The following is a 23357-nucleotide window of genomic DNA, read 5'->3' as shown; positions in this document are numbered from 1 at the left end:
GACTGTAACGTTCCGGATATTATGAGGGTCCGGAAAACTCCCCCAGAATTCTTCAACTCCTCACCAAAGAGCGTACAGAGATTGAGTTTGCGAGTTTGATACAGAAGTATTATGTGAGACAATTCTAAAAATAGAGAGATTTATTAAAGAACCGACATGTAATTTACAATTGATGATTCAATTGCAACATTAACAGTTCCAAAAAGAGAAAGCTTTACAATCTTATCAGAGATCCTATTCTCAAATCTTAACTTTGCTACAGTTTTACAGTTCTTAGTCTTATTCAGGATATCCACCAAAATCAAATACAGTACCTTGATCCCCGAGGTACAAAGAGTTGGAGACTTACAGAGCCTGCCTCTGAAGCCGAGAATCACTTTGCCCCTTTACAGCGAATCTATTATCCCATTTGAAAGTTCAATATTTATACCATTTTCCAGTGGTATTCCCTTTAAGGTTTTCTGCTGATGTAAGCTAATTATCTCTAGTCATTTTTCTGCTGGCTTCTGCAATTCTTAGTCACCTCAGCTGGTAGCAATACAGACTCGTGTCTGCTCTAGGTGTTCCAAGGTTACCATAAAAAATGGTGTAACAGCAGGTGCATTTCATTTGATGTCATTTTTACTAAGACCTTCTGTTTATGCCTCTTTACGAAGTGTAAATTTGAACACCTTAACCAGGGTGATCTTTTGTTTTGTTCCGAAAGGTTCAGACTGTCAGGAGCCTTTAACCTTCTATTTCAATAAGGTTATTGATTCAGTGTCAACAACTGTCTTATCTCTAGTGCCAGAATGCTACTACAGTTTTTTCAGTTAGGTTTCCAGATTTCCAGACCCAGTTTGTCATGTTTTAATAAAGCCAGAATTCTTTCATAGAATGGTGTCTTTTTCTGAATAGGTTATATGGCCTATTCCTTCACATATTGTCCCACCTAGCTTGGTATCAGCAAACTTGGATTGCCGGCTGGTTTCCGGGAGCCCGGCACTTCTCCTTTGTGCCGGGCTCTTTTGCCGGCACTCGCGATCGGGGCTCTGGCTGCTGCAGGCACCTCCCCCTTAAGAGAGGGAGGAAGGCCTGCAGTACCGCAGCCTGCCGCTCCGCTGCGGGTGGCGCTGCGGCCACTAGCGCGCCGATATTCAGTTTCAGCGCCCCAAGCGGGGGCGGCCACACCCTTGATCAGCGGCCGTCCTCGACTTTGGGCGCTGAAACTGAATATCGGCTGGGCGCGAGTGGCTCCGTGCCCAGCGGTAAATTCTGGCCGCCAGCGAGCTGGCGGGGCTATAGCTAATTTCTAGGCCTCGGTCCCTTCCTGTCACACTCTGTTTATTTTTACCCAAATCGCTACACTGCTCTATTGTCTTGACCTTTCTCTTTAGACTGCTAAATTTCCCCTCACCTGACCCCCTTTTTAGTTTAAAGCCCTATCTACAACCCTAATCCAGTACGATTTGGACAGGTTGGGTGATTGGGCAGAAACATGGCAAATGCACTATAATGTGGATAAATGTGAGGTTATCCACTTTGGTGGCAAAAACAGGAAGGCAGATTATTATTTGAATGGCAATAGATTGGGAGAAGGGGAAGTGCAAAGAGACCTGGGTGTTCTTGTGCACCAGTCGCTGAAGGTAAGCATGCAGGTGCAGCAGGCGGTTAAGAAGGCAAATGGTATGTTGGCCTTCGTAGCAAGAGGGTTCGAGTACAGGAACAAGGATGTCTTGTTACAGTTGTACAGGGCCTTGGTGAGACCGCACCTTGAGTATTGTGTGCAGTTTTGGTCGCCTTACCTGAGGAAGGACGTTCTTGCCATGGAAGGAGTGCAGCGAAGATTCACCAGGCTGATACCTGGGATGGCAGGAATGACGTATGAGGAGAGATTGTGTTGATTGGGCTTATACTCACTGGAGTTTAGAAGATTGAGAGGGGGTCTCATCGAAACCTATAAAATTCTGTCAGGCCTGGACAGACTAGATGCAGGAAGGATGTTTATGATGGCCGGGGAGTCCAGAACCAGGGGTCATAGTCTAAGGATAAGGGGTAAGCCATTTAGGACTGAAATGAGGAGGAATTTCTTCACCCAGAGTGTGGTGAACCTGTGGAATTCTCTGCCAGAGAGAGCGGTGGAGGCCAGTTCATTAAATATATTCAAAAAGGAGTTGGATATATTTCTTAAGGCTAAAGGGATCAAGGGATATGGGGAGAAGGCAGGGACAGGGTACTGAATTTGGATGATCAGCCATGATCTCATTGAATGGCGGAGCAGGCTCGAAGGGCCGAATGGCCTACTCCTGCTCCTTTCTTCTATGTTTCTATGTTATTATTCAATTCTCCAGGACACTGGTCCCAGCCTGGTTTAAGTGGAGCCCGTCCCAATGGATCAGCTCCCTCTTTCCCCAGTACTGGTGCCAGTGCCCCATGAATCGAAACCCATTTCTCCCACACCAATCTTTGAGCCATGTATTTAACTCTCTGATCTGCTTGGCTCTATGCCAATTTGCGCATGGCTCAGGTAGTAATCCAGAGCTTATTACCCTTGAGGTTCTGCTTATTAATTTAGACCCTAGCTCCTCAAACTCCCTCAGCAGAACCTCATTCTTAGTTCTACTTATGTCATAGGTTCCTACATGGACCACAACAACTGGATCCTCCCCCTCCCACTCCAAGTTCTTCTCCAGCCGCGAGGAAATATCCTTAACCCTGGCACCGGGCAGGCAACACAGCCTTCGGGACTCTCTTTCGCGGCTGCAGAGTACAGTATTATCCCTCTGACTATACTGTCCCCTACTACTACCACATTCCTTCCTTCTCCCCCATCTTCAAGCCCCATTACTTAACAATGCAGGCCACTTCCACGTTATCGTAACAAAACATCTCACATTTTTCTTCTAGTCACAAGCCTCATTTAAACAAGATGCGCTTTACAGAATCAAATATAACTGCAAGCAAATATGAGCTTTGGTTATGATGTCAGCTGCATTCACCCACAATTGTCAATGGTAATTAGAAACTGCACGACACAATTATCTTGTACATTACAAATGAAATTCATACCTGAGGGCTGCTTTGGGTGACCGGAGTTTCTTCTGCCTGGCTACGTTCAGGTATTCGCACCTTAGCCTCAATAAAGGCCGCCTGGGCCCGCAACCAGGGTGAGGATTCTTTTAGTCCACTGCCTTGGTACAGGCTAAATGACAGAAAAAGTAATTAGTAGAGTACAGGCCATCCTGTTAAACACCATGCTTTCTGTTATAACCTGACTGGGATCTAATCACCAGACCTTTTTGTGATACACATGCTTTATTATAGGGACACGCATTATGGTGTACACTTCTCAAACATTCAAAATACACAGCTCTGATGGAGTGTAATGTAATGAGGACAAAGTATATCTGTTCTATCAAAAAAAATGTAATTGTCACAATCAGATGGAGGCGCTATGTTAATAATCAGCCATTTAGAATCACGATGGAATAAACCAGCAGTAGGTGTGGCTGTGAAAGGGTGTTCGCTATTTGAACGGCACATTCAAATTTAAATGCACACTGATATTACAATAAAAATATATGGGAGTTGACTTAGTAATGTCCTCATCATTGCTTAAAGAGACTAGTCATCATTTTTACTGCAATATCATGGTGCACAAGGAATGCAGTGAATCGTTTCCACATGATGTGTGTCATTGAGTCACGTTTGGCAAAAGGATTAACATTTCCACAAGACACCACAGATCTCTAATACCAGTGGCTGCTATTCAACTAATGTCCTCCCACAAAGGTCAAACTTAAAAAATCGAGCATGAAATTAAATTAATGTGAAAGCACTTGGCATCCAATGTGAAAGGAGCTAAAAGCCAGAAATGTTTCTCTTAAAAGAATGATTAATACTGCTGAGCAATGTCAGCTAGACACATTGACTGTGGCTGTGCTGGTGGGTCAGCACCCACAGTCCTAATGAAACGATTACTAGAATTAGACACCTGTTGGTATTATTTTCACAGCCCTCAGCCAATGTTTTCAACACCAGAGAAAGTAAAATGACAATACAATGAGAACAACACTTGGACATGCTGTACTCCATTTGCTCCAAAGGTTGGCTGCTGCCAACTCAGAACAAAAGTACCTATTCTTCCCCTTCACTCGCATCACAAAAACAAAGCAACTCCAATAGAGAAGAGGCTCCAAATCCTGATTGCCAGAGAAAACACAAATGGCACTGTTACAACTCACATTGAAAATAGCATTGGTCAAAATGTTACAATTCAAAACGTGCATCTGACCATTTTTCTGGTACAATATTAAAGGTTGTATAGGTTTCTATTTCACCAGCAACAGTGTGTTGCTTGCGATAAAAACCTCAATTCACTCATGAATACAGAATTCCTGAATTACGTCTTTGATACTTGCACTGAGAAACGCAATACATCTCTATTGTTCCAATATGCTCCAGTATTTCCACTGTATTAGAATACAATGTCGCAGTCAATCATCACTCAATAACCCACTTCACAGAGGAGATTCAAAGAGACACCCACATGATATCTAACAACAGGGCATCACACAATACAGCAGTGTACCAAGACAATGCAGCACTGAAGTGGAAGACAAGGATTTGGGCTGATGATGCTCCACAATTTGAGTTAGACTCAGATAGGGACAGTGGGAGGGCAGAGAATTGAAAAGTAAGTCAATTCAGTCTGCTTATGCACACTTTGTAGAGGCCAATTACAGAATAGCATTGATAGCAGATCATCTATCTACCCTCATTGCCAGGGGAATTTGTGTGGTATGGGAATTAAAAGGTAAAGAGAAAATAAAACATAGGTTAAAAAGTTAAATTTTCACCTTGGAATACATTTTTACATTGCACGATGAAACAACATAATATTGAAGAGTGGGCTTTAACATTCGAGATTTTTTCTGCAGCTTTGAGATAATAATTTCGGATGGAAACTGACAAGAGTAATGATTGATCTGCATCAAGTTTTAATACATGTAGGTTGCAACGCTACAAACAACTGTTCCGTGAAGGAAAATCTCCACACACTGGGAGCTACAGCAGAGCAACAATTGCCCAGCAGCCAGCACAACAAGAGCTTCTATGCAAGTGGTTTCTCGCTGTTTATAGGATCATCAATTATTTTGGGAACAAGTAAAAGCCATTTGGCCCAACCTGGACAACTTTTCTTGGTTGATCTCCCTACCACCGTCTCACTATATCCCTCAATCCCTCCCCAAAATATCCAGTGTTCTCTTCAATTCATGTATACTTGACCTCCCCTTGTAAGTTATCCCCTATGCCTATTGGCCTTGTATTAAGTCTGAGATACATCAAGACATTGAATAGAAATCTCAAATACTTACGCATTTCCACCATTGTTGAGCGTGTTCTTGCTCATCTGGCGATATGTGTCGTTATGTGAGGGGGGCTCTTCTTGTGTTGGTGTCAAAGCTCCCACCATGCGCTGAAAGAACGATGTTCGAGTCTGTGTGAAGTATAATACAGCGCGGGTTTGGCATGAAAGGGACTTATGGATGCAAACCAAAAAAAAAAAATGTACAAGCAAAATCAAAGGCAAAAATCTGATGAGACTGATTCACTGGTGGACCCCACCGCTGGATAATGGCAATTGCATGGAAACGTGCGCGGCCTTACAATGATGCATTGTAAACGCCATGCAGTGTTAACCTTCCTTCTGGACTTTCTTTAAGCCCTTTGATCTCACATTCAGAAACATGGATGGCAATTGGTAATTTACTGAAAAATTGCACCACAGAATAACAGCAGATTACATAACAGGCAATGGGTTATCTAGTCAGCTGTCATGAGGTGGATTACTTTTAAGGAAATCAGCGCTTTCCAATTTATTTTCTCCCATTATCAATTACGTGGTTTTCGTATCAAAAGTTTGAAGGAAAAAAAACAATTTAAGAGCAAGCTTTTGCTCATTTTAGGCAAAAATCTGTCTTTGATCCAAACGGGCATGGAGCAACACAGGCCAGATGATAAGTATAGCAGCTGTGCAACACTGTACTCAATATCAGGCCTTTGTTTCAGCTTGGTGACTATTGGCAGTCAGGAGAGAGCCATCAGTCTGGGAGAAAGCAGCTCAAAGGATGAGGAAAGGAGCATTGGGCGAGGCAGGCTGGAGCAAGAATTGGAGGGATGGTGCAATGAAGGTGGAGGGACAAGGATCGCAGACAGCACAAAATGGTATACAAAGAAAATGCAGAGAATTTGAGACCAGCATAAAAGAGAGGGACACAAAAATGGCTCAGGAGGTAACGTACGCATGCTTGCATGGAAACAAATGGGGCATTGTTGGAAAGACAATGACAATAGTTCTAATGGAGAAATAAACAATTGTAACTTGTCCCTACATTGCAGTTATTATGTCACTTATGTTGCTACCAATGTGAGTACAGACAGCATTCACATAGCTACTTTGGGCCTTGTGTTTAGTTGCCTCCTTCTCACATTCACTCACTGAACACACATCAGCTTTTGCTTCCAGTGGGGAAGACGACCCACCCAGCGGCAAAAATGAACAGCAGTCAGCACTGGGCAAACCTGCAACTGAAGAAGTGAGAGGCCAGCCATGTAACCGCTGTACTGATGGGAGGGCAACTAATAAAATGGACTCTCAGATTGTTATAAGCTAAACTAATGATTTCAGTTTTATTTTATACCTGTCTTACATTGATGAATGAGGAAAAGTGAAATCATCGTATATTTCAAGAGAGGGAGAGAAATAAATTTGTGCTCTTTACAGTCCTTGTGGCAAGGGTCAAATCTCTAGCGATCCCGTGGAAGGGAGATCTGTTTTCCCTGGTGGTCTAATGATTGCTGTGGGCCTTTGCTTCCTGTTAGTCTAATGAGGGAAACATTGTTCTTCAGCTTTGGCAACACCACGTTTTCAGACCTCTATAGTCAAACCAACCCCTTTCCCCAACAGAAAGAGTAAGTCACAAACATGCCTAATTTTAGAAAATAATTTCTGATTGTTGTCTTTTCTCCACCTCTGCCCATTGGCAAAGTCCTTGGAGCTGGTCTTCCATTAGCTCTATAGGCAATAGAATGGTAACTGGCAGGGGGAGCCAAATATGAGTGGAGACAAATTCAAAATGGAGAATTAAAGAAAAAATATTTCATGGTAAATATTGGATGGACTGGATATCTAGAAGCAGGTGCAGCCTCAAGACTCCCTACTGCTCTTAAGTATTCTTCCAAAACACAAATTTTTGAATTGTTCAAAGTTTACCTCAAAAATAAGGGAAGGCCATTTTCTTTTACTTTGGGACACAAGAACAAGATAAGAAAACAAGAACGTCAGGATGAGAATAGCCATTTGGCTCAACAAATGCATTCTATCCAGAATACATGTATCATGGACTTTCCCCACCCCTGGTTCTTGTTGATTCCGTATTTTCAGAAACAAGGTTTGGGGGGGGGCGGGTGGAATTGAACTTTGGCACCTGGGTGGTAACCTGGCAGCACGGATCGCCAGCTTGTTATACAATCTGCCCGATTTTCGTTCCATTGATTTCACTGGGATGAAAATTAGCCGGATTCTACAATGGGTGGGCAATCCACTCTGCCAAGTTACTGCCCAAACGGTGCAGATGAAAATTACCCCCAATAAGTTCCCTCCTCCTGTGAAAAAAAACCAAAAGCTGTCCTAATGTAGGAGAAAGAGTAACACACACACATGTATATACATATAGACACATGCATACATAGAAGCCCAGTGTGTTTATTACTGATTTTTTTTTTTTAAAAAGAAGAATTTGAAGCAGGCCTGTTATACTGCTCCAGTAATCGGTGCAAAGTGGTCTAAAATGGTACAGTGCGAGCAGCTAAGACATCCTAAAAATCCTACAGGAAAAGAAGCTGAACATTATTGGGAACAGCATGATGTCCAACCAAATTTACACATAATTTGTGGAGTTCTTTGCTGAAGCGGGTGGGTTGGAATATATATTACCAGATACATTTGCATGGGGCTAAAATAGTGATCTCATTAAACAGCTGCTGGACTGAGAAGTTAGCAAGTATTGAACAACCCACGCAGCGAGAGAGAGAGAGAAGTTAAATAGCCAGTACATTTTGGAATATGCAAAGTTCCATTCTAGATTTAAACGCTGTAAAAGATATTTAGAGAAATATTCCAACGATGGAAACTTAGAAACAGTGGGTCAATAATCACATGCTGGTTTATGACCGAGTCGTTCTGGTTACCTGCGGCAAGCTGCCAGGCTGCTGTTGCTGCATTCTTTTACTTTTGTTCTGCTTATAATAATCAAAAATCATCAGAGCTGCGTAGACTTTCCCCACCGTCAACTCTGTAGCTGCAGAAAGAAAGAAAAATATGAGCGCGATCCCCACTCTTGCCAGCCTTATCCTTTCAATTCAGTGAATCTCAGTAGACTGTCCTTCTCAATCGGGATTAATTAAGGACAAAACTTCTTGGAGCATTTTCTTTTACAAGTATTTCTTTATCCCTTATTGAGCCATTGTGCAATCCAAAAATTGAGGACAAGGCATATAGATTAAAAAAATTAAACACAGTGAACTGTTGCTTTAACATAAAAGGGTGATGAAGAGTTCTTGGGGTCTGACATATTAGTTAATGGTGACCCTGGATAGATTTCTGTGCAAACAGAGGGCTGTATTTTCCGATCGGAGGCTTCCTGCGTGCAGAGGCCTCTGATCTGGAAAAAATCTACAGACTTTCCCGAAGTCTGAACACTTCCGCTTCTGGGTTTCTCCAACTCGAAATGCGCAGGGCCCACGTATCCCAGAGGCGCATGTGGTTTGCAAGTGTCCCTGGGATCACGTGGGCCATGGGGAACCAATTGGAGAAGGGAATCTCCTCCCTTCATACACTTGACAGATAAACCTGTCAAATATATAAATGGAAATCACCCCAAAAACACTATAAAACATTAAATAAATGTTAAAAATCACATTTTTAAAATTAGTTGAAATTACAATAAACTAAATATTTTAAACAAAAATTTAATTTTTTGAAAAAATAATTAAAGTTTTTTACGGGGCTAAAAATAAGTATTTTAATTATAAATGAGTGAAAAACTTTTTTTTAAAACTATTTTCAAATTTTATGCTTTTACCAGGCGTAAGATTTCTAAGGGTTTTCAGCGGGCAGAGGTTCTGCAGAAAGCGGAACACTGCCACCCGCAGAGGCCCTTCTCCAGGGCAGGCATCCGATCTGTCAAGAGCATTAACAGATCGGAAATGCCAGTTTTCAATGCATGTGCTTGGCATGCCTGAAACCAGCATTTCTGATGTCCCTACGGGTGGGTACACAGCCCGTACACACCTGTAGGGACATTGGAATATACGGCCCAGAGTTTCTCGTCAGTATGGTTGCTCTGACATTTCTAATAACCCTTCTAGACTCTCAAAAATCAAGCCAATTGTTTGCTGACCACCGATCTAAAAATGTGGAGGTACTGGTTCAAATTAATAAAAGGCAAATTTAGGGCTGATGTCAGGAGTTTCCTGGTCACACAAAAAGTGATCAACACATGGAATTGGCTTCTGGGTAGGGTAGTGGAGGCAAAAACTTGCGAAGAAACAATTGGATACTATGAAGCAGGCAACTTGGGCGACAAGGATAGCAAACGCATTATAGAAATGAACAGCAAATTTCACAGATTCTGACCTGCATGTCCTCATAACAAAGATATGGAAAAGGAGGGCTCGGAGACCTGCAAGAATGTGGTGCATACTTTATGAAGGGAAGTAACTGTGCTAGTGAGTGCTTTTCAGTGAAGGAAGAAATTCTTTATAGGTGTGGCCATCCTTCACTCATTACCCTCACGACGTCAGAGAAGTCAAAGGTGAAAGTGGGATCTGGCAGTGGGGAGTTGGGAGGTTCTGCAGAAGCCAGCCTCTGTCACTTATTTTCTTCCTGCTCCTGTTCTGCCTCCAATATAGGGACATATATGGGAATGCCATAAGGTCTCTGTGGCAGAAGGTTGGGAAACACAAGATTTCCCTGCCTGAAATCCTGCCTGCAGATTCCTTTCTTAGCTTCATGGCTGAGAAAAGAATTTTCAAAACACTTGGGTCAAAGCTGATGTTTCAGATAAAGTTTTTGGGCATTCAAGGCCTGTGAACTCAACCACTTCCTGGTCTGACAAGTCATGTGGAATTTCCCCTCTTCTCTACAGGCTTAACTTGATTCAAGCGCAATTCTGGTGTAAATGATGGCATTTATGGGACAGCAGCTTTGACCCTCAGTTGAAAACGTGCATCAGTGAGGTTGAAGGTATCTTCTGCTTTGTAATTCATGGCTTCCTAGATCTTTTTGGGTTGACATACTATTTGCCATAACGTTAAAAACAAAAAAAAAATCACTAACATCTCTTTTCTAGTTAGATTACTACAGATGAACACCATGCAACTCATATTCAAATCATGATTCAAATAACTCACCCTCAATTTGCTCACGCACCAGTTACGTGGCCTCCTTCACTCATAGATTAAACATACTATTTGGCGTAAGAAAACTACTAGGCACTTGGTCTAAGCATTGAACAAAGCTTTAATCAACTGTTTAACAACATGGAGGTCTAGTTGTGTCCTTCACTAGTTCCTGTTAAGAATGTCCTGCGCAAGCTGGGCCCGTGCCCAAGTATTTATACTCTCCTGGACAGCGCCACCCGCAGGCCGCTCAGTTGATTCATGTCACTATTCAACAGCTTCTCTATTTATCATTGCTGATCTTAAGTAAATGAGTGTAATTGCACATGAGCTGGAGTTTCTTTATTTAGTATTTCACACCATTCTGTGCTACTTTCTGGAGTTTGCTGCTGGACACCCAACAATTAAAAAAAATGCAAGTTAATATGCCATGGTGCTGCACACAGAGCACAAGAACTGACAGCTCTCAGAGAGAAAGCAGTAAGATGGGATTGCCACCTCAACCAATGGCTCAAAATGATCAACAAGAATAAAAGGCACAAAAAGCTTCCAACTTCTCCCTCATTATAACCATCACTGCCTGTTTTATGCGACTACTATGGTCATTGTTACTGTAAACTTTCCTCCTGTGTTCCTCCTAAGCTCCAAGCACACCATCCTACATGGTCTTCCTCCTCCTCCATGTATCCAGCTGTACTGAAGTCTCTGATCACCTGTTACTTCACAGGGCCTCAAAACTGGAATTATTCAGCTACCTTAGCGTTCCCTTCCTCGCACAATCTATGGGCTTTTAACACCTAAGCTTGGTGTTGCCAAATTACTACTACTTCATTTATTTCCGACATCTTTTCCTTTTCAATCTCAGTGTTGTCCTGCATTATGGGCCAAGGCTCTTCAGCCAAGTTCTCAGTAATATCAGATCATTTCCCAAATTAAATCAAAGTTAGATACTTCAGTTCATTTATTTGGGTTCAGCTATTACTAACAATATACTTCTTGCATTTTTTGAGATTGAACAACGGTAATATATCAATTGAAATCATGTCATAAAAATATTGACCCAATAAGCACAACCCATGCATTTTTATGTCCTTTTGGCAAACCAAACCCTCTGGACTTAAGAGGAATACTCACGTCTATGCGGAGGCACCAGTATATCCAGAATCTTCTGAGACAGGTTTGGCCAAACAGTAGTTATTTCCTTCCGAAGTTCGGCATCACATTGCTGCTGGTATGCACCTCCTACGGGAGAAGACAGGCACAGTCAGACTCTGCTCCTGCTCCAGAATATATAGAAATTATTGTTCTGTACCCGCTCTGATCCACATCCAGGCAAACGGCAGCAGTATTTGTGCTCACCATGTGTGCAAGGCTAACTGAAAAGGCCTGAGCCCTTGGGGTTATCACCGTGAAGCAACATGTTGCACCAACATTTTTGTCCATTCATTACATATCTACCCCGACAGTGCAGTAAGAAAACAATCCTTCAGACAAGCAGATCGAAAGGAGATAAATTGTGACTCGACATACTTGGGATAGAAGCAAAATTAGCTGAGATATAGAGATAGCCACTGGAATCAAAAGGACTTCTTTGCAATTTAAGAATGCCCACGATAAGAGTAAACACAGAGGAGGGGGAAATACAGGCAAATGATGAAAGAGAGATGGGAGATAGTGAAAGAGCATACATGCCTCATTAGTGCTGAAGTATAAATATAATTTACTCCCTGCAAATGGTGAGCAGGGACAGTCTTCGCCCTCTAAAAAAAACACATTTGTGAAAATAACTCATTACAGGACCAAGCACATTCCAGCTGCTTTCCTAGGTTATCACAATCGATTTTTATTACGACATAGTAATGTAAGTATGCTAGTATTTACAAAATATCTAAAGCACCATTTGATTATTCGATGTATCTTACAGAATTTCTTTTACAGTTACTAATTCAACTTTTGCATTAAAAAAAACTTGTGGTACTGAAATGAAAAAAAGCACACAATGAGCAAGGCATGGTTCCAACACCGAAGGTTTGGCAAAGTGGACTGCAGCTACTCAAACAGAACATTTACACCATTTTTCTCTCTGAAGCTGTTAGAAAACAGCTACCCCTCTAGCTATGAACAGAAAAGGAACAAAACCAATTTACTAGATTGTCGTGAACTTGATTTAATTCAGTTTTAAAGTGACCATTTTGCCCATTTATTCCCCAGACCACCTACAATTAGCTCAATCATGGACAGTACCCGCTACAATCATGAACTAGAATGCACTGTCTGAAAGGGCGGTGGAAGCAGATTCAATAATAACTTTCAAAAGGGAATTGGATAAATACCTGAAAAGAAGAAATTTGCAGGACTAAGGAGGAAGAACTGGGCAGTGGGACCAATTGGATGGCTCTTTCAAAGAGCCGGCACAGACATGATAGGCTGAATGGCCTCCTTCTGATCTGTGTGATTCTATCATACCCAACTTCTTTAATCCCCTGGCAGTGCAGATAAAACTTTCAAGATAAACCTCAGCAAAACATAGCAAAGCTCTTGACAGCCAGTTGGATTAACAATTCCTAAATCTTACAAAATGTGTGATCAGTTTGAACACCTTTAGAATTAAGTGCAAAAAATACACACTTTGGACAGCTTGCTTCCACTGACTGCCAGAAAATAGATAGTCCCTTTACCCACTCCTGCTGTCAGAGAAATTGACCTCTTGGATACGTAGAACCCTCCACCGCTTCATTTAACAACTCTGATGACAATTGATTCTCAGGGAGTGAAGGGTTATGGGGAGCGGGCAGGGAAATGGCTTTGAGCCCAAGATCAGCCATGATCTTATTGAATGGCGGAGCAGGCTCGAGGGACCAGGTGGCCTATTCCTGCTCCTATTTCTTATGTTCCTATAGATGCACAGTCCCAACTCAATTTTAAAGGAACTGGATATCTCAGATGCAAAGCAATTTCTCAGCTTTTCATGGTCCTTACATTTCTACTTATTTATGAGCTATAGTGTTTATAACTGCATTTTCTGTATTGTCAAGACTGCTACCTACCTTAGCCAGTATTTCCAACATACTTTCTTTCTCATTCAGCTGTCTGCACAGAAGCTGTCTTACTTCCTGCTTTGAAGTCTTCATTATTATCCATTTCTAATGCTCATTTAGTCAGTCTATTTAAATGTCCAACAAACACTATACAGTACTGAGATGGCATTGTAAAATCACGGATCTTAGCAGTGTGATCTCACCATGTTTGCTCTCAATAGTTAATCAACTTACATGCAGGGTATTCGAGAATGACTGCCATCTTATTTTAACACCTGCGATTATGTTCTACCTGAAAATCTCAATTCACAATGCTGACATTTTTGCAGTTTTTCAAAATGATATATTTTCTGTAAAATGAAGGGACAACTTAGTTGGGTAATGTCTTTTGTTGGAAGCTGTTTGCGCTCCCTGGAGGGAATTCAGCTATATATATTTCTGATGAAGTATTATATTATAGCATTGCAAGGGAACTTCACGAGTTTATCAGAAGAAAACTAACTGAGCTGACCTCAGCATTTAAACAGGCACAACACTGTCTGAGATTGGGAATATCTATGAATTCCTTAGCCCTGTGAGGTTTGCTTTAAATATTCATATTATTGTGCACTCAAATGCAAAGTTGTTTTTCTCTTTTTAGAGAAATGTAACTCTGAGGTAATCCTGGCTTTCATTGTTTCCAGGTAACCAGCTCTCAGAATTCCTTGCTGGCCTGATCAAGAGTCTTTTAAAGTCAGGCTTCACAACTCCCTCGCAGGAGATAGTGATGCACTTGTATGCAATGTTCTGGTGAATCCCAGCATTTCTCACTGAAGAGCAAGAAAAAAGAGAATGCTGTGGACGTGAGCTATTCCTGCTCTCACAGCAGTGCCGAAAGCCATCTACTAAAATTATAATGCTGATTTTCCATGTAAATTGTAATAACTGAGCCTCTTAAAATATTATTTTCATTGGGATTATGCCAATCTATTTAAATGTCCAACAAACACTATACAGTACTGAGATGGCATTGCGAAATCACGGGAGTTTGGCAGTGTGATCTCACCATTTTGGTCTCAATAGTTAATCAACTTACATGCAGGGTATTCGAGAATGACTGCCAGAAATAAATATATATTTTATATATATATATATATATATATATATATATAAATAAAATCAGTACAATAAAGGCCTTTCTATAGTGTAATAGGTTCCAGGCTTTATCTGAAGAAATCCACTGTGAATTACATCACCTATCAGAAGACGCATAGTGTCACTATAGTTCTGTTCTAGTCCGAATAATGCCGAATAACTGATTGACTGACAAGTTGCACAGCCAAGGAAAACAGATGTCTATCAGCATCTCGCGTTACTGAGCATTTACAGGAAGTGGGATAGATGACCTCAGTACCCAGACTGTGTGAGCAGCGGCTGTACTGGTTAACACAGGAGGCCTTGAATTAATCGGGAAAAACACACAGAAAGAGATGTGTTCTAGAAAAGATAATGCAAATTGGCATGGTGATGAAATCAAAAATAACCCATTCTCCTTGTATGAAGTGTGATTATTACTGGTGTCGGCTATAATCCATTAAAAGAGAAAAACAGATCCCTCATCTCCAGGGTAGCATTCCGTATTCCTGTAGCGAGGACCTTGATTTCACTGACATTATTATGGACAGACACATCTACAAAAACGCTCCAGGGGTCACTCATTCCCATTCGTGAGGATAGGCATTCAGATTGAATTGAATTGGATTTGGATCACCTTAAATTCATGTAAACCAAATGTAAGTTGCACAAATGCAAAAGCAAAATACTACGGATGCTGGAAACCTGAAATAAAAACAGAAAATGCTGGAAATACTCAGGTGGTCAGGCAGCATCTGTAGCGAGAGAAACAGAGTTAACGTTTCAGGTCGACGAAGTTCTGGCGAAGGGTCATCGACCTGGAATGTTAACTCTGTTTCTCCCGCTACAGATGCTGGTTTTATTGCACAAATGCAATATGGACAGCATGAAAACCAACTAATGGCTGGAAATTCCCTAAATGCCTCCGAAAGAAGATGCTGCATTCATCTGCAAATCACAAGAAAAGCATGGCTAGATTACTAAATGGACTGGTCAGGGAAATAAAGGACTCAAAATGATTTGCATCTTCAGATCACAACTCGAACAAAAACCCAAATAGGGACCAAAGGAAAACATTCTGTTCCACCTATAAGCATTAGGATGTTCTATTATAATGGAAGCTTGTTGTATAGATACCATATCTGATGAATTAGTTTAGCACTAGAGACAGAATTAATAAAGATAGAAAGGTTTATTTGCCTGTGGATAATTAAACTCCGTTAAGGAATGTCATTAACTAGAAGAAAAACTGATTATATCAATGTTAATTTTTCATTGTACATGGTGACTATATGTTTTGTTGTGAAACAACTTATGAAAAGTACTTAATGGTTCAAGCACCACTCCAGAGACTTGAGCACATAAGTTAGGCTGACATAATGCAGTACTGAAGGAGTGCTGCGCTTTTGGAGTTGCCGTCTTTTGAATGAGACATTAAACCCAGGCCCCATCTGCCATCTCAGGTGGATGTGCATGATCTCATGGCACTTTTCGTAGAAGAGCAGGAGCGTTCTGCCAGTGTATTAGCCAATATCTATCCCTCAATCAACATTACTAAAACAGATTACCTGGTCATTTATCTCATTGCTCCTTGGTTGACCTTGCTGTGTGCAGGTTGACTGCCATGTTTCCTACATTACAACAGTGAATACACTTCAAAAACTACTTCATTGGCTGAAAAGCACTTTGGAACATTCGGAGGTCATGGAAGGCGCTATATAAATGCAAGTCTTTCTTTTGAATAAAATTTTAGTGATTACATCTCAATCTTGAATCTATCAAAGTGGACATCATCCACTTGCTTACATCCCATTTTTTAGTTCATGCCTTCTTGTTCAGCCAAAAGGGCACAGCTCTCCACAGCCAGTGGCAATACTGCTTCACAGTCTCAATCAATCATTGACAATCATGTGTGTTTTAAGAAATGGCAGATATATGGGAGTAAGTGCAAAACTACACTCTCATCTCAAGGCTAAGGTGATGACGATGAATTACTTGAGCTTTGCATTTGTGCTTTTTGCCAGTGTCTGAATCTATTAGTGAGCTTGTAATCCCGACTAGATGCTCCTTATTCTCTGTTTAACTTCCATACAGTTTTAATCCACTGATTGATGGTTGGTATGCCTTGCCTGTGTGTTTTGGATCCAGCAAAGACCTCATATCCCTTTTGTGACACAATGACCATTTAACTGAGCTTTAACATCTATGACTAAAAATTACTGTTGGTGATATCAGTGGATAAACGCTTTTTTTTTAATTAATGGGACATTACCTTCTATTTATTTTGAATATGTTATCGTTTCTGCTGCAATACAGTCAAAGGAATGTCATACAAATGCATTATGCATTGCTCCAATTATATCACCAACAGTAATGTCTAGGCTCGAGTAATAACTTCTACCCAAACACTACTAATTTTAAAGGATCTTGAAAGTTGCTCAACAATATTTTGCAGACATGACTACATGTAAACAGTGGAGTGATGGAGTATTCTGGACTGTCTGGCTAGGCATCAATACTGCTGAGTGACGGAATGCATTGGGAACAGTTGGCTAGGCAGCGATACTGTTGAATCGCACGATGGATTGGAAGCACATGACTAGAGACTAATACGTCAGCTTCAAGTATAACAGCCTCACTAAATCAGATAAATGGCCTAATCAGAAAAAGATCATAATAGCTTCTGAGTTTTAAAACAATCAATTTAAAATGAGATTTGAGGAGAAAGCCTTTAACAGATAATTATTACAGGTATTCCTGAAATGCAGAAAAGCAAAGTCTCAAATTTAGTTTACTCTTTGTAGATGAATTTTTAAAAAAATATGCACAAATTATTTTCTATAAAATTTCTGATACTGAATATCCTACAACTGAGTGTTGTTAATTCTGAGGACCATAAAATAGTCCTTGATTTAATATATTCAAGCATAAATCAAAAAGTGCAAAATGTTACCTGGATCTTCAATCACTTCTGAACTCAAAAGGTTTGAGCAGAAGCGAAAAGTGACATTTGCCTGTATGAGGAAATCAGCCATCAATTTAAGATCAGCCATGATCTTATTGAATGGAGGAGAAGGCTCGAAGGGCCGAATTGGCTACTCCTGCTCCGAATTGCCTACTCCTGCTCCTCGTTCTTATGTTAACATAGAAACATAGAAGATAGGAGCAGGAGTAGGCCATTCGGCCCCATGAGCCTACTCTGCCATTTAATGAGATCATGGCTGATCATCCAAACTCAGTACCCTGTCCCTGCTTTCTCCCCATATCCCTTGATCCCTTTAGTCTCAAGAAATATATCTAACTCCTTCCTGAAAATATTTAATGCCTCAACTGCCTTCTGTGGTAGAGAATTCCACACATTCACCACTCTCTAGGTGAAGAAATTCCTCCTCATCTCAGTCCTAAATGGCTTACCCCTTATCCTTAGACTGTGACCCCTGGTTCTGGACTCCCCACCATCGGGAACATCCTTCCTGCATCTAGTCTGTCTAGTCCTGTTAGAATTTTATAAGTTTCAATGAGATCCCCTCTCATTCTTCTAAACTCTGGCGTATATAAGCCTAATCGACCCAATCTCTCTTCATACGTCATTCCTGCCATCCCAGGTATTAGTCTGGTGAATCTTCGCTGCACTCCCTCCATGGCAAGAACATCCTTCCTCAGATAAGGCGACCAAAACTGCACACAATACTCAAGGTGTGGTCTCACCAAGGCCCTGTACAACTGCAGCAAGACATCCTTGATCCTGTACTCGAATCCTCTCGCTATGAAGGCCAACATACCATTTGCCTTCTTAACCGCCTGCTGCACGTGCATGCTTAACTTCAGCGACTGGTGCACAAAGACACCCAGGACTCGTGGCACTTCCCCTTTTCCCAATCTATTGCCGTTCAGATAATAATCTGCCTTCCTGTTTTTGCCACCAAAGTGGATAACTTCGCATTTATCCACATTATACTGCATCTGCCATGCATCTGCCCAATCACCCAAGCTGTCCAAGTCATACTGGAGTTTCTCTGCATCCTCCTCACAGCACACAACCCACCCAGCTTTGTGTCGTCTGCAAACTTGGAGATTTTACATCTAGTCCCCTCGTCTAGATCATTAACATATATTGTGAATAGCTGGGGTCCTAGCACCAATCCCTGCGGTAACCCCACTAGTCACAGCCTGCCACTCGGAAAAAGACCTGTTTATTCCAACTCTTTGCTTCCTGTCTGCCAACCAGTTCTCTATCCAAGTTAGTACCTTACCCCCAATCCCATGTGCTTTAACTTTGCATGCTAATCTCTTATGTGGGACCTTATCGAAAGCCTGCTGAAAATCCAAACACACCACATCCACTGGTTCTCCCTTATCTATTCTACCAGTTACATCCTCAAAAATTTCCAGTAGATTAGTCAAGCATGATTTACCTTTTGTAAATCCATGTTGACTTTGTCTGATACTGTCACTGTTTTCCAAGTGCTCTGCTATTACATCTTTTATAATGGACTCTAGCATTTTCCCCACTACCGATGTCAGGCTTACCGGCCTATAATTCCCCGTTTTCTCTCTACCACCTTTTTTAAATAGTGGGGCTACATTAGCTACCCTCCAATCCATGGGAACTGTTCCAGAGTCTATAAAATTTTGGAAGATGACCAGTAATGCATCTACTATTTCTAGGGCCACTTCCTTAATACCCTAGGAAGTAGATTATCAGGCCCTGGGGATTTATTGGCCTTCAATCCTGTCAATTTCCCTAACACCATTTCCTTACAAATACTGATTTCATTCAGTTCCTCCCTCTCATTAGACCCTATGTTCCCCGACATCTCTGGGAGGTTATTTGTGTCCTCCTTTGTGAAGAGAGAACCAAATTATGTATTTAATTGGTCAGCCATTTCTTTGTTCCCCATTATAAATTCCCCTGATTCTGACTGCAAGGGACCTACGCTTGACTTCACCAATCTTTTTCTCTTCACATATCTATAGAAGCTTTTACAGTCAGTTTTTATGTTCATATGAAATGCTGTACTCTTCCATTCTCTTCAACAAGATTCCAGTTTAACACTTTGTTTTGCTGTTGGATAGTAGTGATACACCCTTCACACTGACCTCATGCATATGTGATGTTTAACAGATTACACTGATATTCTAACCCTTTGCAAAAATATTGTCAACATATCTCAGAAAATTGTATGTGTGTACTGTCAGAATCCTTCCTTGTTGCACACTCAGTTCTAGTCACTAGTTTCCATTATTTCCATTAGCATATCAATGGCAAGCAGCCATTTAATTTTTCAATGACCGATTTAGAAAAATTGTTTAGCTAATGCTTTAAAAAATGTCAACACTTCGCCCAATATTTATGTCATACTGGGGATGAAACCTCCCCTCGACATGGCGTGATATATCAATGTCATCACTATTTGTTGACACCATACTATGACTTCATGTAAATTATGTCATAAACTGCAGTAATACCCCTTCAGACTAAAGTGCAATTTAAGTACATCACTGCTGATTAAAAATGCCATGCTTGCCCCGTATTAAAAAATTCCACTGTGATATTTCCAGAGAGGGAATGCAGTATAAATTAAGATATTATACAAATTAAGTAATTTAAGAATATTTAGTACTGCCTTCTGAAGCTTTACAACATTTTACACAATACTTAAGTCTACCTATTCTATTAGTTTCACTCATGTGGCATTGTGTTCTCTTCTGGGCTCTGAGTTGACCAGGCAGCATAAGTTGGTGTTGAACGGTCCACAGATTTCTCTTGTTTGTCTCTAATCAGCTTCCACTTAAACAGTAAGCTTTTAAGAGTACGTTACAGGTCTGATTTTATCATTGTGTGTGATATAATGTGACCAGGCCATGTTGTGACTTTGTGTGCAGAAATCAGTTTTTCCAATCTTCACTCCACTGCAGCAGACAACAAAGTCTGCTCCAGCTATAGATGATAAGCAAGGCTCACTCCCCTCCTACAGCATAGTCACTGAGAAGTAATGGCCATTTCCGCCCCCGCCACCCCTTCCATCTGATCTGTGTTATCAATTTTGAAACTTATCGCTTGGCTCTTTTATTTGACCGTCACCATCCAACCAGGTCCACTTGCATTGATTTCACAGCTGACTTCTTTCTCTGGTTTCTCGCTGGTGAGCAATCCTCAGAATGGCAACTTGAAAATGAAGGAAATTCAAGTCTAACGTTTTAACTTCTGATAACCGCATCCCTCCCCCCCAAAAAAAATGTTTCAGTGGATATGATCAGGGCCAGTGGAAGAAAAGGAAAAACAATTCCGATTAGAAAGCTTCCCTTGCAACTTAATGCAAAACACAATTTGGATTTCAAAGGAGAAAACAGAGCCCTTTATTCTCTGGCAAGATCTAGCACACTGTCTGAAACAAATCTGGAAGAGTGCTAAGAAATTTCAGACAATTCAAGATCTGATATTTCAATAATTTCTATTATTTAAATACCATTATTAGTTGCTAATTGTTATATAATTTTGATTGGCTTGTTACTGACTGAGGCAGTCAGCAGTATACATTAAAATATTTTTCTTTAATATTGAAATCTCCAGTTTCACAAGCAATAAGACATATGACGGGGCACAGTACGTCTTTTTTTCTGTCCTGTGCACTCATACTCAAAATACACACACTGAGCTCTAAATAGCACCCAGTGAAATGATGGGACAGTCAGTTATTTTGCATCTTGAGCAGCTTAAAAGCAGTAATGTGGACAGTCTGTGTCTAAAAACATCTCATTAATATTAAAAATATAGTTTCTTTCTAGGATTTGAAATAGGTCAGATCTCCCTATCTGTCATGACTGTTCTTCGCTCTGTATAGTGTGCTGCAGATTTATAAAGTATGGATTTAAAATATTCACTCGAGTTTAGAAGAATGAGAGGGGATCTCATTGAAACGTATAAAATTCTGACAGGGCTAGACAGACTGGATGCAGGGTGGATGTTTCCCCTGGCTGGGGGGTCTAGAACGAGGGGTCACAGTCTCAGGATACGGGGTAGGACATTTAGGACTGAGATGAGGAGACATTTCTTCACTCAGAGGGTGGTGAACCTGTGGAATTCTCTACCACAGAAGGCTGTGGAGGCCAAGTCGCTCAATAGTAATGGGCCAGAAATTCGGGTCCCCACGGGTGAGTACGCGCTGGGTACTCACGCATAGGGCCAACGAAAGTGCCGGTTTCGTGCATGCACTGCGCATGTGCTGGAAACCGAACTTCCATTCCCTTGAAGAAGGAAGGGGTTCGAGGGTCAAACGCATGCGCCGGAGAGGCAGCGCGTACGCCTGGAACTTCCTTTTTTTTTTACAGGTTTCTCCAGGAGGGTAAGTCTCCAGCAGCTGCGCGTTTAAAAAGCAGTCGCAAGGCCTGCTTTTAACAAGGTAAGTAGTGAATTAAGTAAAATTAAAACTTTTTTCCACAGGTTTATTATTTTTAAATACTTTAAAGAAAGGTAAATTTATTTTTAGCCCCATTAAAAACGAATTATTTTTTTCAAAAATTTAAATTATTGTTAAAAATAGTTATTTTATGTAATTTATAGTTATTTTAAAAATATGATTAAAAAAAATTATTTGAAGTTTTGGTCTCCCTGTCAAATCTATGAATAGAGATTCCCTGCTACGATTGGCTCTCCATGGCCCATGTGATCCCAGGGGACGCTTCGAACTAACTGTGCCCCTGGGATACGCAAGCACTGCGCGCCGGCAGCTGGAGCAGGCCCAGGATCGGAATCCCACGCGGGCCCACAGCACATCGGCAGGCATGCTATATAAGTGCAGGTCGGGGGCTTGCGCCCGCGGGAAGCCTCCGACCCAAATTTCTGGCCCAATATATTTAAGAAGGAGACAGATAGATTTCTAGACACAAAAGGCATCCAGGGGTACGGGGAGAGAGCGGGAATATGGTATTGAGATAGAGGATCAGCCATGATCATATTGAATGGCAGAGCAGGCTCGAAGGGCCGAATGGCCTACTCCTGCTTCTATTTTTCTATGTTTCTATGTTTATTTTCATCCCTCCCATGGACCATTTCGTGGCTAAGATGGTGGCTGGACAACCTTCGACCAGATATCAGTTGATGAGATTGTGCAACTGCTCAGTCCAGAGATGGACTCAGCACTTCCCTGAATTGAGGAACTTTCCCCGATATAAATCTTACAGCTCCTCCATTCTGTATTATTCTTTTTTAATTGCAAGCATTTGAACACAAGTGCCTTGTAAATTAGAAAAACATGTCACAATTCATCATTTCAGAGTCTTGGGCTATATTTTCCTCCATTCAACAAATTTAGTAAAAAAAAAAATGCATGGTCTACTTCTGTTAATTAAAAGTAATTTGTTTGCTTGAAAAAAATCAAATGATCTACTAACTGGAATTAATAAATGTAAGTAAAATAGCACAGGAGCCAATTGAAATTAAGCAACTGTGACCTTAAAGCAGGAAACATGGCTTTTTAAATTTGCTTTCCTTTTTGGTAAAATTTGTGACTGGAGAAAAATATACCTCAGATGACAAGGGAAACAAGTCAAGGTTGGATGTCTTGTGACCTGCAGTTTACGATGATAGTTCCCAACAAAGTTAGCATACAGCTGGAGTCTTACCCTGCATCAATTGAAGGGAGTAGTTTATAAATATCAGGAAGTTCATGTAGTGAGCACTACTGGGCCATTGGGCAATGAACAAAGACAGCAAGATCATAGAAGAACTCAGTAATAGGACTTACATCAATAATTGCTGGC

At 41.0% G+C, this 23357-nt stretch overlaps 1 protein-coding gene across 1 annotated transcript in view; it reads right to left on the bottom strand.

The window, feature by feature from the left end:
- The window catches only part of cacna1ba (calcium channel, voltage-dependent, N type, alpha 1B subunit, a), an 820126-nt gene that overhangs the window by 29688 nt on the left and 767081 nt on the right, over window positions 1-23357 (bottom strand). Inside the window, exons 42-45 of the mRNA XM_085965795.1 lie at window positions 11578-11685; window positions 8233-8342; window positions 5358-5479; window positions 3049-3181 (exon numbers count right to left, since the gene is read on the bottom strand). Of these exons, the coding sequence (XP_085821921.1) occupies window positions 3049-3181; window positions 5358-5479; window positions 8233-8342; window positions 11578-11685 (473 nt within the window). The remainder of the gene's footprint in view (window positions 1-3048; window positions 3182-5357; window positions 5480-8232; window positions 8343-11577; window positions 11686-23357) is intronic.

This window comes from Somniosus microcephalus, chromosome 23, assembly GCF_052327205.1.
Source record: "Somniosus microcephalus isolate GS21.2 chromosome 23, FLI_Smic_1.0, whole genome shotgun sequence".
NCBI classification, from domain to species: Eukaryota; Metazoa; Chordata; class Chondrichthyes; order Squaliformes; family Somniosidae; genus Somniosus; species Somniosus microcephalus.
This window is presented reverse-complemented; position numbering and strand designations above follow the sequence as displayed.